This window comes from Dreissena polymorpha, chromosome 14 (genome assembly GCF_020536995.1).
Source record: "Dreissena polymorpha isolate Duluth1 chromosome 14, UMN_Dpol_1.0, whole genome shotgun sequence".
Taxonomy (NCBI): domain Eukaryota; kingdom Metazoa; phylum Mollusca; class Bivalvia; order Myida; family Dreissenidae; genus Dreissena; species Dreissena polymorpha.
Genome location: NC_068368.1, coordinates 33,149,758 through 33,166,287, shown reverse-complemented (window position 1 = coordinate 33,166,287; position 16,530 = coordinate 33,149,758). Strand labels below are relative to the sequence as shown.

General features: G+C 37.7%; 1 protein-coding gene across 2 annotated transcripts in view; it reads left to right on the top strand.

Moving 5' to 3' along the window:
* Nucleotides 1-16,530, top strand: part of LOC127857629 (DNA replication licensing factor MCM3-like) — a 57,098-nt gene extending 40,568 nt beyond the window's left edge. Inside the window, exons 12-18 of one of the 2 annotated variants that reach the window (XM_052394178.1) lie at nt 650-734; nt 3,267-3,396; nt 4,883-5,033; nt 6,716-6,856; nt 8,359-8,469; nt 12,444-12,541; nt 16,480-16,530. In XM_052394178.1, the coding sequence (XP_052250138.1) occupies nt 650-734; nt 3,267-3,396; nt 4,883-5,033; nt 6,716-6,856; nt 8,359-8,460 (609 nt within the window). In that variant the 3' untranslated portion in view covers nt 8,461-8,469; nt 12,444-12,541; nt 16,480-16,530. Of the gene's footprint in view, nt 1-649; nt 735-3,266; nt 3,397-4,882; nt 5,034-6,715; nt 6,857-8,358; nt 8,470-12,443; nt 12,542-16,476 lie in introns of both variants that reach the window. The other variant, XM_052394177.1, reaches the window with a different exon arrangement.

The following is a 16,530-nucleotide window of genomic DNA, read 5'->3' as shown; positions in this document are numbered from 1 at the left end:
GTGAAAAAATGAGTTGCAATCTTTTCAAAATTGTGACAAATTGAGTCGCGAAACTTTTCAAAATTGTGAAAAATTGAGTCGCGAACTTCTTAAAATTGTGAAAAACCGAGTCGTGAAATTATTAAAATTGTGAAAAATGGCCCATTTTGTAAAAATTCACGGCCATGTTAGGTTTGTGAATTGTCCTTTTCAAAATTGTGAAATGTCCTTCCACGGCCACTCATAAAGAAGGAAAAAAAGCCCTGTGAAAGGTAAAAATAAATTCAAGCAGCATTTTATAATATAAATTTAAAAATGCACTCAATCATGCACTTTTAAACAATATTATTGTAATTCTGTTATTTATAATCATATTAATAATGCCTCATTTTTCTCAATTTTATGGTTTACTATCTATTTTTCCCAATTTTATGGTTTATCTTGATTAATTTCTGAATTCAAAAGACACTGGCTTAAAAAAACTGTCTATGCATGTAACTGTTTATTGAAATCTCTTTATGAGTGATTATAAATGCATGATAAAATTCTAACATGTTATGTAATAGATAAATCTATATTGTTTGTATTTTTCGTAAACATTATTAGCCACCGTTGTGGTCAAACATATTTTTTTTTTTTATTAATTATGGAGACTTCTTAATCATTACAGATGGACCCAGAGTTGGACCGGAACATCTCTGACCACGTGTTGAGGATGCACAGATATCGAGGACCCACTGAGCAAGATGGGGATGGTAGGAAAAAAAATGCATTTATACAAGATTTATTGTATTTTGAGTATTTTGATGCATGCTAGGAAAATACATGAACGTATATACGATTTTGGGGAGTGTTCTTAGTAAGAATTTTTCTTTGACAACCAGAAAGGTTTTTAACCAGGTTCAGGTTTTTTTTTGGCCCGATTTTATAGCCGAAATTCGGCTATGTTCCCAATCCCAAAAAGTATACTTTTTTCCCAAAATGTGGCAAAAAATTCCCAATTTCCAAAAAAAAAAAAAAAAAAAAATTTTTTTTTTTTTTTTTTTAGAAGAGGTCTTATGTGTATTTTATCTCAATTTTAATTCAATTACATCTAACAAAGTATTATATGATTTTTTCTTTTAATTTGAATGATTATAAAGAGTAAAATCAAATTTAGTATTTCCCTAATCAGTGGTCTTTTCGTGTGGAGAAAAAGGCTAATGAATTTATTTTCCCAATTTCATAAAAATACCGATAAAATTCCCAATTCCAAAGCCATGGGCTATCTTCCCAAAAAGTGGGAAAAAAACCCTGAGGTTTTCCGAAGGAAAAAACTGGTTATTAGATTGGCGAATGCGGGCAGGGGCTGGCTGGCGGGCGGGCGGAACAAGCTTGTCCGGGCCATAACTATGTCGTTCATTGTCAGATTTTAAAATCATTTGGCACATTTGTTCACCATCATTGGACGGTGTGTCGCGCGAAATAATTACGTCGATATCTCCAAGGTCAAGGTCACACTTTGAGTTCAAAGGTCAAAAATGGCCATAAATGAGCTTGTCCTGGCCATAACTATGTCATTCATTGTGAGATTTTAAAATCATTTGGCACATTTGTTCACCATCATGGGACGGTGTGTCGCACGAAAGAATCACGTCAATATCTCCAATGTCAAGGGCGCCACGACTAAAAATATATTTTTTTTAAAAACAAACTTACAAAGGGGGTTAATTTTGTTTGTTCATTTCAAAAGTTCAGTTTGAGTTTTCTCCCTTTATCAGAATTTTTTTCACAATGAAAACCTGGTTTTGTGACAATTTTGTCCCTTGTTCAGAATTCTTTTTACATAATGCTGATGGGAACTTTGCTTTTAATACTCATTGCCCTAGATATTCTATACTTGTAGTTAAATTCAAATGGTGTTTGGTGGACTAGCTGTACATGGACTAACTGACCCTGTATACTTTAGTTGCAAGGCAATTGTTATTTAATGGTGTGATTTCTGAATATGGTAAAACAATGCTTTTGAGCATTCATTGTTTAATCTGACCACAGTGTCGCCTGCTTAGTGTAACATTAATGCCAGCCAAGCCAAAGGACTGATTGCTATTTGGTTTTGTGAGCACACCTAGTATTTGGTCCATACTCCCCAGCTTATTCTTATAGACTGAAGTTACGGAATAAAGATTATTCTTAAATATTTTATGTCCCCAACTATAGTAGTGGGGGACATATTGTTTTTGCCCTGTCTGTCTGTCTGTTGGTCTGTCTGTTGGTCTGTTGGTCTGTTTGCGCCAACTTTAACATTTTGCAATAACTTTTGTTATATTGAAGATAGCAACTTCATATTTGGCATGCATCTGTATCTCATGAAGCTGCACATTTTGAGTGGTGAAAGGTCAAGGTCGTCCTTCAAGGTCAGAGGTCAAATATATGTGGCCAAAATCGCTCATTTTATGAATACTTTTGCAATATTTAAGATAGCAACTTGATATTTGGCATGCATGTGTATCTCATGGAACTGCACATTTTAAGTGGTGAAAGGTCAAGGTCATCCTTCAAGGTCAGAGGTCAAATATATGTGGCCCAAATCGCTTATTTTATAAATACTTTTGCAATATTGAAGATAGCAACTTGATATTTGGCATGCATGTGCATCTCATGGAGCTGCACATTTTGTGTGGTGAAAGGTCAAGGTCAAGGTCATCCTTCAAGGTCAGAGGTCAAATATATGTAGCCCAAATCACTTATTTTATGAATACTTTTGCAATATTGAAGATAGCAACTTGATATTTGGCATGCATGTGTATCTCATGGAGCTGCACATTTTGAGTGGTGAAAGGTCAAGGTCATCCTTCACAAGGTCAAGGTCATTCTTCAAGGTCAAACATCATATAGGGGGACATTGTGTTTCACAAACACATCTTGTTTTAAAATATTTAAAGTGTTCTTTATAGTCGAGTCTAAGTTAACAATTAACCCATTTATGCCTAGTGTCCTGAAAAAAGGACATTGCAAACAGCGTAGACCCAGATGAGACGCAGCATAATGCGGCGTCTCATCTGGGTCTGCGCTGTTTGCTTAAAGATATTTCTGTAAGAAATATTCTAAATATAGAAATAAATATACCAGACACCCCTACTTTTGGAAATAAATTGATCCAATTTAGAAGGGTGGGAGAGTCCACTAGGCATACATAGGTTAAATGACATCATTCTTCATAGAGAAGAGTGCTCTAATGCCATTAGCACCATTAACAAAAGGCATCTATTCAAAGTATTAAGTTCAGTTTCTTGTGTCTGTTTCAGTGCTACCTCTTGGACTGGGCGTAGACATGTTAGCCACGACTGACCCAGACTTTGAAGGAGATGAGGAGACTGAGACCCCAGTCTACGAGAAACACGACAAGATGTTGCACGGGCCTGCAAAGGCTAAACAGTAAGTGCTGATAAACATAACAAGATGTTGCACTGGCCTGCAAAGGCCAAACAGTAAGTGCTGAGAAACATAAAAAGATGTAGCACGGGCCATCACAGGCCAAAAAGTAAGTGCTGAGAAACATGACTAGATGTAGCATGAGCCTTCACAGGCCAAACAGTAAGTGCTGAGAAACATGATTAGATGTTGCACGGGCCTGCAAAGGCCAAACAGTAAGTGCTGAGAAACATGACTAGATGTAGCACGGGCCTTCACAGGCCAAACAGTAAGTGCTGAGAAACATGACTAGATGTAGCACGGGCCTTCACAGGCCAAACAGTAAGTGCTGAGAAACATGACTATATGTAGCACGGGCCTTCACAGGCCAAACAGTAAGTGCTGAGAAACATGACTATATGTAGCACGGGCCTTCACAGGCCAAACAGTAAGTGCTGAGAAACATGACTATATGTAGCACGGGCCTTCACAGGCCAAACAGTAAGTGCTGAGAAACATGACTATATGTAGCACGGGCCTTCACAGGCCAAACAGTAAGTGCTGAGAAACATGACTATATGTAGCATGGGCCTGCACAGGCCAAACAGTAAGTGCTGAGAAACATGACTAGATGTAGCACGGGCCTTCACAGGCCAAACAGTAAGTGCTGAGAAACATGACTAGATGTAGCACGGGCCTTCACAGGCCAAACAGTAAGTGCTGAGAAACATGACTATATGTAGCACGGGCCTTCACAGGCCAAACAGTAAGTGCTGAGAAACATGACTAGATGTAGCACGGGCCTTCACAGGCCAAACAGTAAGGGCTGAGAAACATGACTAGATGTAGCATGGGCCTGCAAAGGAAAAACAGTAAGTGCTGAGAAACATGAAAAGATTTTGCATGGGCCTGCAATGGCCAAACAGTAAGTGCTGAAAAACATGACTAGATGTTGCATGGGCCTGCAAATGCTGAACAGTAAGTGCTTAGAAACATGATAAGATGTTGCACGGGCCTTCAAAGGCCAAAATGTAAGTGCTGAGAAACAGGACAAGATGTTGCACGGGCCAAACAGTAAGCGCTAAGAAACGTGACTAGATGTTGCACGGGCATGCAAAGACCAAGCAGTAAGTGCTGAGAAACATGACACGATGTTGCTCCTAGGCCAAACACTGACTCATCAAATTGTAGTTTAAAAGATGTGTTCAGGTTCAAATAGTAAGTGCGGAAAATTAAGTAGTGATAAGTTGTAAAAAAGATGTGTCAAATACTGAAGACTAGATTCGAACAAAACTCCACATGAAGTCTGGTTGAGGCTATTAAGACTAGGTCCGTCTATTTCTAAACAAAAGTCCCTTTAAGTTGAATCAATCAAGGCACAAACAAGGGGATACATGTTTAATAATAAATCATTCAAGATGAACTAAACATCATATACAATTATGCTTTACTAGCTAAAACAGGTTTTGGGATTTTTCTCACATCACAACCTGTTTTGTCCTTGTTGCAGACAGATTGTGAGCATGCAGTTCATGCGCAAGTATGTTCATGTGGCGAAGGCACTACGGCCCAACCTGACCCAGCCAGCCGCCGACCTTCTGGCAGAGGAGTACTCCAAACTGCGTGGCCATGACGCCATGAGTCAGGACAATGTGGCCAGGGTGAGTGACACGTAACAGGCCTTTCCTGGGGTATCTAACTAAAGATGTGTTAAACGGAACCATTCCCAAAGGAATATAGTAAAAAAAATCCCAATTTGAACAAAAAATCCCCAATGTAGCAAAAAAAAGTACAAAAACATACATTCACACAAATGTAGCCCCAATTATTTTAATTGTCTAATGAGTATTATTTCTCAACATTGTTATGCCCCCCTTCGAAGAAGAGGGGTTATATTGTTTTGCACATGTTGGTCGGTCTGTCCACCAGATGGTTTCCGGATGATAACTGAAGAACGCTTAGGCCTAGGATCATGAAACTTCATAGGTACATTGATCATGACTGGCAGATGACCCCTATTGATTTTTAGGTCAAAGGTCAAGGTCACAGTGACTCGAAATAGTAAAATGGTTTCCGGATGATAGCTCAAGAATGCTTAGGCCTAGGATCATGAAACTTCATAGTTACATCGATCATGACTGGCAGATGACCCCTATTGATTTTCAGGTCACTAGGTCAAAGGTCACAGTGACTCGAAATAGTAAAATGGTTTCCAGATGATACCTCAAGAATGCTTGCTCCTAGGATCATGAAACTTCATAGGTGCATTGATCATGACTGGCAGATGACCCCTATTGATTTTCAGGTCACTAGGTCAAAGGTCAAGGTCACAGTGACTCAAAACAGTTAAATGGTTTCCTGATGATAACTAAAGAATAATTAGGCCTAGAATCATGAAACTTCATAGGTACATTGATCATGACTAGCAGATGACACCTATTGATTTTCAGGTCTTAAGGTCAAAGGTCAAGGTCACTGACAAAAAACGTATTCACACAATCGCTGCCACTACAACTGACAGCCCATGTGGGGGGCATGCATGTTTTACAAACAGCCCTTGTTTCAATAAAATATAACAAATTATATAACTATAATTTTAATTACTGTAAAGAGTTATATTGAAATAGTTTTTCACATATCAGTCGACTTAATGAGTGAACAAATTCCTGATTCAGAAATCGCATTTTTCCCTAAATGGGCTGCATTATGCCAGTATGCTTCTTTGGTCTACAAGATATAAGCTAGGTTTGTTCTATTGCTGTTTGACAGAGCGTGTGTTCGAAGTGGAAGATCTTAGATTTGTTTTTTATTGTGGATAGGGAAAAAACATTTAAATACAAAAAGATATTGATTACCATGTCCTCCTCCTCCCCCCTCACCCCTTAGTTGGGCCTCTGTTGGGATGTCCACGTGTTTCCTCCTCCTTCTCCCCCCTCACCCCTTAGTTGGGCCTCTGTTGGGATGTCCACGTGTTTCCTCCTCCTTCTCCCCTCTCACCCCTTAGTTGGGCCTCTGTTGGGATGTCCACGTGTCCTCCTTCTCCCCTGTCACCTCTTAGTTAGGCCTCTGTTGGGAAGTCCACGTGTTTCACCCCTTAGTTGGGCCTCTGTTGGGATGTTCACGTGTTTCCTCAATCCAAGCACAGCAGTAACATCCTTTCTTCTCTTAACTTGGTATTTAAAAAAATGCTAAAAAGTGGTCACCATTGTTCTGCAAACAACTTTGTTAAAAAACATTAAATTTCATTACTAAATGTATAAGCTAATGAAAAACCAGAAAGAAAACTGAGGATTTCTGCATTGTTCAATATCCAATATTCAATATGCCATTGTCATATTTACAGACGACGCCAGTGACTGCCCGTACCCTTGAGACAATGATTCGTCTAGCCACGGCCCACGCCAAGTGTCGCCTCTCCAAGACTGTCGACCTGAAGGACGCAGAGGCAGCTGTGGAGCTTATAGAATATGCCTACTTCAAAAAGGTATGTAGTACATAGAATATGCCTACTTCAAATGGTATATAGCTCATTATGTACGCCTACTTCAAAAAGGTATATAGCTCATAATATACGCCTTCTTCAAAAAGGTATATAGCTCATAGAATACGCCTACTTCAAAAAGCTATAAAGCTCATAGAATACGCTTACTTCAAAAGGTATATAGCTCATAGAATACGCTTACTTCAAAAAGGCATGTTACTAATAGAATATGCTTACTTCAAAAAGGTATGCATCACATAGAAATACACATACTTCAAAAACGTATGTAGCTAATAGAATAGGACCACTTCAAAAGGTATGTAGCAACATAGAAATAAGCCTACTTCAAAAAGGTATAGAAATAAGCCTACTTTAAAAAAGTATGTAGCTCATAGAAAACGCCTACTTCAAATAGGTATGTAGCTCATAGAATACATTACTTCAAAAAGGTATGTAGCTCAGTCATAGAATACCCCTTCTTTAAAATGGTTTCTAGCACATAGAATACGCCCATGTCAAAAAGGTACAATTTACCTCCAAAAGGTACAGTTTAAACCTTAACCATTCAGAAACACACTTTAAACATTTCTGTAGTCCCATAGATATCCCCAAGATACTAATAAGCAGTAACCAACATTAAACCTGATCTGTCTTAATGCTGGTTACATAGAGCCATTTACAGTCTGCTTCTGAGCGGTAAAGAGTAAAGTTAAACTTACAGGTGAGGTAACATTTTAAAACATGGGAATGATTTAAATTAGCACAACTCGGCAAGACCTGCGTTGGTAAATTTTTTAATTGTTTGGTACCTGAAATTTTTACGATCTAAAGGAATGCATGTTATTTCTGATTAAGTGACCGAAAATATGCAGTTTTTGTTGTTCCTAAACTCAGAGATTTGGACTTGATCTTTTAGGTTTTTAAGTTTTGAAAACTTGTTATTGTCTGGGATACACATTCATGCAGATGTGATTATTAACCTTTAAAAGCTAATTTCATGTTTGATAATTGAGCTTTGTTCTGGGCAAAATTGGGCTTATGGCATGTGTGTCAAGTGTTGGCCCTAATCAGGGACGCCAGTGTGTCAAGTGTTGGCCCTAATCAGGGACGCCAGTGTGTCAAGTGTTGGCCCTAATCAGGGACGCCAGTGTGTCAAGTGTTGGCCCTTATCAGGGACGCCAGTGTGTCAAGTGTTGGCCCTAATCAGGGACGCCAGTGTGTCAAGTGTTGGCCCTAATCAGAGACGCCAGTGTGTCAAGTGTTGGCCCTAATCAGGGACGCCAGTGTGTCAAGTGTTGGCCCTAATCAGGGACGCCACTTTTGGCTTTTATTGTATTTTTTTTGTTCAAAGAAATTGTGCAAACTTTATTGACTAATTTGGGACGACACTATGCACTAAACCCTGTTTTCCTAGATCGAGGCTCAATTGAATAATAATATATATTATAGTCCCATCATCAGATAGGCCAAGTACAAGATTCAGTGGCTATCTTGGTTCTCTGTAGGTGGAGAAGAGGCAGCGCAAGCGTCGTCATAGTGGTGAGGAGGAAGGGGAGAGCAGTCAGGAGGAGGGGGAGGAGGAGGGGCTCACAGCAGGAGAAACCTAAGAGGAAAAAGTATTGAAACATGTCATATATCTGTCAGGGCTATTTTTTTCGGCTATGTTAAGCTGCCATTTGCACCTCAATTTGTGAAAAAATGAGCGGGAAATTTAAAAAATGAGCTACATTATTACATGATAAGGTGAATTGAAACAGGGCATGATCACTTGCGTCATTGCACGGTAAAAAAAGTTTTCAAATTATGATACTTACTCTAAATTGTGGAAAAGTGCCACTCTGAGAAGGAAAAAAAGCCTTAATTGTCTCGTGTTCCTTGATATATTATTCTGGGATATTTAGTTCCAAAAAGGGGTCACTTAAGGAGTTTTTAGCTCTACTGGCCGAAGGCCTGAAGAGCTTATGTCATGGCGTGGTTTCCGTCGTGCGTGCATGCGTTAGACTTTTTCTTGTTTACGCGATAAAGTCCACAGTTTTCATCCGATTCTTTTCAAACTTGTTCAGTGTCAGGGCTTTTTTTCCTGACTTTGTGAAGCGGCCCTGGCCCCTCACTTTGTGAAAAAATGAGTTGCGAACTTGTCAAAATTGTGAAAAATTGAGTCACAAACTTTTAAAAGTTGTGAAAAATTGAGTCGCGAACTTGAAATTGTAGATATAAAAAAAGTCGCGAACTTCTTAAATTTGTGAAATTCAAAGTTCAATGCATTAGTATAGTTAAAGCATGTTAAACACTTGAATATTATCAAAATTTCCTTAAATAATGCAATAAAGGCATATTTTCCTTCTATGAATACTGTATTTGATACATTAACAACACATATACATATATCTGATTTGCAAAACATTCATTTACCAAATGCAACTAAATTACCTGTCCCAACACTTCTTTACCACAGGAATAACATTAATAAACATAGAACATTTCAAGGGCACATAACTCTGACATGTTCTGGACTTTACAGCTTTAGAACTCTTTTACTCTTGAAAATGTCAATAATTCTCTCAATATCTGAAGAGGAAAATTCCTTCTTCATGATAATTTTCATGTTCTGTGAGCCTGACCCTCGCCAGTGCATGATGATCTCCCTGGGAGGTTGTCATTTGATCTGAAACATTAGGTATACATTGAACAACAGTTCTTTTGTAAGAAATGTAAACAAGTTATTTTATTTTTCACATTTTTTCAGAAAGCATAAATAGACTACATACAAAGTTTGAATCATTAATATGCGTAATGAATATGCATTTATATTAAAAAAATATATGTAAAGGGACCACATTATTACTTTAACCAAGATTCACAATCGTAAACAGATTCGAATAACAAGTTTGGTCATCAATAATAGCGGCTGTTTTGACTAGGGGCCGTTTTGACTAGCTTCCATCAATACATAAGCCGCGGCAGATGCTTTCACTTTTATCAAATGACTTTCCTTATAATGTTAACAATGTGCATGTTTCAAAACGTACCCTTCTGTAGAAAGCTTTTGTTTCTTCACTGTTATCCTAAATTTCAATAAATCTGGATTATTTTGCGTTTTTATGTCCCCCACTATAGTAGTGGGGAGACATATTGTTTTTGCCCTGTCTGTTGGTCTGTTGGTTGGTTGGTCTGTTGGTTGGTTGGTTGGTTGGTTTGCGTCAACTTTAACATTTGCAATAACTTTTGCAATATTGAAGATAGAAACTTGATATTTGGCAAGCATATGTATATCATGGAGCTGCACATTTTGAGTGGTGAAAGGTCAAGGTCATCCTTCATGGTCAAAGGTCAAATATATGGGTCAAAATCGCTCATTTAATGTACACTTTTGCAGTATTTCAATATTCAAGATAGCAACTTGATATTTGACATGTATGTGTATCTCATGGAGCTGCACATTTTGAGTGGTGAAAGGTCAAGGTCATCCTTCAAGGTCAGATGTCAAATATATGTGGCCAAAATCGCTCGTTTTATGAGTACTTTTGCAATATTGAAGATAGCAACTTGATATTTGGCATGCATGTGTATCTCATGGAGCTGCACATTTTGAGTGGTGAAAGGTCAAGGTCATCCTTCAAGGTCAGAGGTCAAATATATGTGGCCCAAATCGCTAATTTTATGAATACTTTTGCATTATTGAATATAGCAACTTGATATTTGGCATGCATGTGTATCTCATGGAGCTGCACATTTTGAGTGGTGAAAGGTCAAGGTCAAGGTAATCCTACAAGGTCAAATATATGGGTCAAAATTGCTCATGTAATGTCACTTCTGCAATATTGAAGCTAGCAATTTTATATTTGAAATGCATGTGTATCTCATGGAGCTGCACATTTGAGTGGTGAAAGGTCAAGGTCATCCTACAAGGTCAAACGTCATATAGGGGGACATTGTGTTTCACAAACACATCTTGTTTTAATCTTCTTCGTGCAGTAACGAGCGTTCCGCGTCGCCATTTTTTTATAGTGTCGTTGCTAGGCAGAGCTTTTACTATTTACGCTGGTTTCACAGGTTACACAACACTTTAAAATCAATTAAAACAAGCAAACATCGGTAACGAGAGTCGACAATTTTTCGTGAATTCGGAATGAAAAATGAGGTTATGAAACTTATATTTCTGTTCCAAAATGGCATTTTTTGACAGTTTTGAGCACGAAAATTCAGTTTTTCACAATTTAAAACGGCCGTTTTTGTAAATATTCAAGGCCATGTCAGGTTTGTGAATTGGCAGTGTCAAATTGTGAAATGTCCGTCCATGGCCAATCGCTAAGAAGGAAAAAAGGCCCTGAGTGTCTTTATATTAATGAGGACCTGAACCCTGTTGAAAATGGGTTACATCAGAGTAAAATGTCCAGAATTATCTCCCCTTGAATTTGAGAAAGAAAAAAAAGAAAATCTTTAACATTTTGCAATAACTTTTGCAATATTGAAGATAGCAACTTCATATTTGGCATGCATGTGTATCTCATGGAGCTGCACATTTTGAGTGGTGAAAGGTAAAGGTCATTCTTCAAGGTCAAAGGTCAAATTTTTTAATTCAAAGCGGCGCAGAAGGGGACATAGTGTTTCCGACAAACACATTTCTTGTTTGTTTACATATAAAGTTCTATCCTTTTGAAACTTCAACGGCTGTTTTATATCATCAAGGGCCAGAACCCCATTGAGAGTGAAGAAAATTTGTCCAACTTGTTGTTGAAAAGAAGCCATTTGAAGTTTAAATTTTACGTTTCTTCTTGTTTATGCGATAAATTTCCCATTTTGGGTTTGTTTATTTAAAACTTACTCATATTGTTCATACTATCAAGGGCTTGAGCCCTATTGCCCTATTGATTCCAGCCAGTAGAGTGATTCAGGCCCTCATGGGCCTCTTGTTTAATATTTTTCATCATACAACATTCAAACTTTTAGAAAGTGTTCCTCATGATATAAAAAAATTCATATGTCCGAAGCATGAAGTTATGCATGCGTCCGAAGCATGACATTTTGTATGTGTCTGGAGTATATCTGAAAACCTATGAGAGCTGTTCAAGTGCCATGTGTGGGTATCAAGACTTTACATGGAAGTAATGTAACCATATAACAAAAGGAGCCTCATTTTGAAAAAAACTGGGCTCATCATGCATTCAGTACTCGCAGGGACAAAACTTTACACCTGTATGCTATTTTTTGTTTAAAGGAAGTGTCTAATGGTCAAATATCGATTTAAAGCAGGAAGTGTCGTCCCTGGTTAGCCTGTGTGGCCTGTAACAGGGCCTGTATTCACCAAATAATTCTTAGACTTAAATATCCGAATAAAGAATAATCTTTGAACTGGAATATTAAATAATTTCTTTAATGTTGTATCAAGCTTGGCATTAAAAACCTCTCTTAACTCGATTCTTAATGTAGTACAGTTGGTTCATGACATCACCAGTGGTAGCCTGTATTATTCAAACGCTGAACATTTTTTCTTTGCTCTCAAGTCTTTTCTTTATTCTTAAGTATTATAATTGGTTGTTGAATATGGATCAAGACTCAGATATAAGTAAAGTTCCTATGTTCCCTGCAGGAGAGAACAGCGAGAGAGGCGCCCCTCACGTAAGGAAGGGGACGAGGGCTATGACCCCTATGACTTTGAGGAGGACGAAGCTGCATCTGCTGATGAAGGTAGCAAACAAAGTCTGGTTGTAAGCTAGATTGGTTGTTTACTGGCATTCTTTATAAGTCTGATTCAAAAGAGATATGAGTTGTTTTGAAAGAATTCTAAGGGGCCAACATAAATTTTTGCTGACTACTTGAAAATCGATATTGAAGTGGTACTAATAATTTGTGAAGATTTTTTGTCACAACTTGAGACTTTCTGAAAAAAATAACTTGACATGTGTTGGAAAAACAACAACAGATAACCATGATTTAGCAATTCTATACTTTCACACGTGCATTTTGCTTAATTAGGTTTGAATTAATTAAGGGTATGAAGTTTGTATTTGTCCTGTGTTGCCGAAATTGTAATATGCCTTGGGCATTCATGAAGTAAGGACCCCAAAAACGTAGTAATGCCAGGTAAGTTGAGGAAATGTGTCGGACACCGACTGACTGAAGATTACTGTCACGTGACAGGGTGAAGCTAAAATTGCTGCAGAAAAAATAATTGAGCTACCTATTCATCAACCTAAGTAAACAAAACATGGCGAGAAAATGATGTTGATAAAAATTTATCACTTAAGAAAACAATAATTTTGATGAAGAAACATTCAGTTCACAAAAAAATGTTATTATTTTACTTTTAAATATTTTTCAGTATGTGTGTATGTCGGTATGTGTGTATGTCAGTCTGTCTGTCCGTCCCAAAAAAAAACTTTAACGTTGACCATAACTTTTGCATTATTGAAGATAGAAACTTGATATTTGGCATACATGTGCATCTCACAAAGCTGCACATTTTGAGTGGTGAAAGGTGAAGGTCAAGGTCATCCTTCAAGGTCAAATGTCTTACATGTGGCGTCTGTCCGTCCGTCCAAAAACTTTAACATTGGCGACAAGTTTTTCACTATTGAAGATAGCAACTTGATATTTGGCATGCATGTGTATCTCATAAAGCTGAACATTTTGAGAGGTGAAAGGTGAAGGTCAAGGTCATCCTTCAAGGTCAAATGTCAAATATATGGCGTCTGTCCGTCCGAAAATTAATATTGGCCATAACTTTTTCAATATTGAAGATAGCAACTTGATATTTGGCATGCATGTGCATCTCATGGAGCTGCACATTTTGAGTGGTAAAAGGTGAAGGTCAACGTCATCCTTCAAGGTCAAATGTCTAACATATGGCGTCTGTCCGTCCGTCCAAAAACTTAAACATTGGCCATAACTTTTTCACTATTGAAGATAGCAACTTGATATGTGGCATGCATGTGTATCTTATGGAGCTGAACATTTTGAGTGGTATAAGGTGAAGGTCAAGATCATCCTTCAAGGTCAAATGTCAAATATATGGCGTCTGTCCGTCCGAAAACTTTTACATTGGCCATAACTTTTCAATATTGAAGATAGCAACTTGATATTTGGCATGCATGTGTATCTCATGAAGCTGCACATTTTGAGTGGTGGAAGTTCAAGGTCAAGGTCATCCATCAAGGTCAAAGGTAATTTTTTTTTTTTCAAAGCGGCATTCTCATGAAGCTGCACATTTTGAGTGGTGGAAGGTCAAGGTCATGAGTCCAGAGGGACCCTGGTATTATATATGGAAGGAGACTAAGTCTAGGTTACAAACATCACTTTTAGCCGTTACTTCCAGTAGTGTTGGCTACAAGAATGACAAAAACTAAAAACAACAACAATTTTACTGTGCTGTTTGAGTTTATTATCTACAGATGGTATCATGGTAAACCAAGTTATACCCAGGTACAAGAATGGAATGTCAGTTTCAATAGTTTGTATGCTAATGAAATGTAAAGTTGCAACCGGAATGGTGCCCTATCAGTGATCAAGATGTGAACATGGTGTATTTTGGCACTGGTATGGTGCTGTCCCTGTCAACTATGAGACGGTCGAAGTAATCTTGACTTGAACAAGCGAACAGAAGACTTTGTTAAAAGGCTAGCTAGATGAAGTGTACTTTCAAGGTGGTCTTGATGGAATTGACGGTGGTAAGGGAGCAGGAGGCTGTATGACTATCTGGAAGGATAGAACGTACTGGAGGTTGAATGGGCGAATTTCTGTATTGCATGGAGGAGGATATATAGAAGATTGGAAACGCTAAAATATATGTATTGCACAATGGAGGAAATATATAGGTTATGGAAGGTTATAAAATTATGGAAGAAGGTGTATGAAAAGGAGAAAATTTAGGTTATTATGAAGGAACAAGGCTTAGTTTTAAATAGTACAGAAAATTCGGATTACAAGCAGGAATACATTTGATTAAAAAAAAGGATTTTATTCAAGGACAGTAGATTTAAGTGCGTTTTATTTTAGAAGCCTTCATTCTGAAGAGGAATTCATGTGACTGGAAAGTTAATTGTGGAGATGGAAAATGTCATCTTCAAGGAGTGGAATTGAAATGAATGTTAAATAGCTTTAATGAAGGGACAAAACTTGATTTACCAAGAAGGGCATTATTTAAATACAGGAAAAGTTAATAGTAGTGTGTGTGAACATTTAATACCCTTTTCTATTTCTAACAAAAATTCAAAGCATGTGTGGAAAAATCATTTAAAAGGTCCTTAATAGCCATTGGTATTTAAAGGAATATTACACGAAGAATATTGTTAATCTCTGTTATAACTTAGGAGACCTGTGTATATTAACTGACTGCTAAAACAGAGGGTTTTCTGCTGTTTAAAAACAGGCCGTATAACCGACCCAATCCCAAAGCAAATGGACCCGATCCCAATTTGAGCTTGTAAAAACATTCCCAATTTCCCAAAAAAATAAATATGTTTTTATGCCCCCGGTAGGGTGGCATATAGCAGTTGAACTGTCAAGTCAGTCAGTATGTCTGTCCGTCCGTCCGAAAAAACTTTAACAGTGGCCATAACTTTTTCACTATTGAAGATAGCAACTTGATATTTGGCATGCATGTGTATCTCATGGAGCTGTACATTTTGAGTGGTGAAAGGTCAAGGGCATCCTTCAAGGTCAAATGTCTAATATCTGGCGTCTGTCCGTCCGAAAACTTTAACATTGGTCATAACTTTTTCAATATTGAAGATAGCAATTTGATATTTTGCAAGCATGTGCATCTCACGAAGCTGCACATTTTGAGTGGTGAAAGGTCAAGGTCATCCTTCAAGGTCAATTGTCTAATATATGGCGTCTGTCCGTCCAAAAACTTTAACATTGGCCATAACTTTTTCACTATTTAAGATAGCAACTTGATATTTGGCATGCATGTGTATCTCATGGAGCTGAACATTTTTAGTGGTGAAAGGTGAAGGTCTTCCTTCAAGGTCAAATATATGGCGTCTGTCCGTCCGAAAATTTTAACATTGGCCATAACTTTTTCAATATTGAAGATAGCCAACTTGATATTTGGCATGCATGTGTATCTCATAAAGCTGCACATTTAGAGTGGTGGAAGTACAAGGTCAAGGTCAAAAAAAATATATAAAAAATTAAAGTGGCATTCTCATGAAGCTGCACATTTTGAGTGGTAGAAGTTCAAGGTCAAGGTCATCCTTCAAGGTCAAAGGTCAAATTTTTTTTATTTTTTTTTTTCAAAGCGGCATTCTCATGAAGCTGCACATTTTGAGTGGTGGAAGGTCAATTTATTTTTTTTCAAAGCGGCGCAATAGGGGGCATTGTGTTTCTGACGGACACATCTCTTGTTCTTAGAAAAATGTGTCCAATAATTATTATATCTCAATTTTATTCATAAACATCTAACAAGTATATAACTGTAATTTATATTGTTTTGTCCTGATGTGTACATTTTTGTTGATAAAAAGAAACCACTTTGGTCCATTTTGTTGATAAAAAATCCCCAAATTTGCAATTTTATCGATTTAGAAAGTCCCAATTTGACCAGACTCCTTTTCCCAAAATGGCTAGAAAAAAATAATAAAATCCTGTACTGAGACATATTTGTTTCGCGTTCATTGCAGCAGGCACAGAGACCCGCCCCCGACGGAAGCCCAGGTCCCAGGATGCTGTTGTCA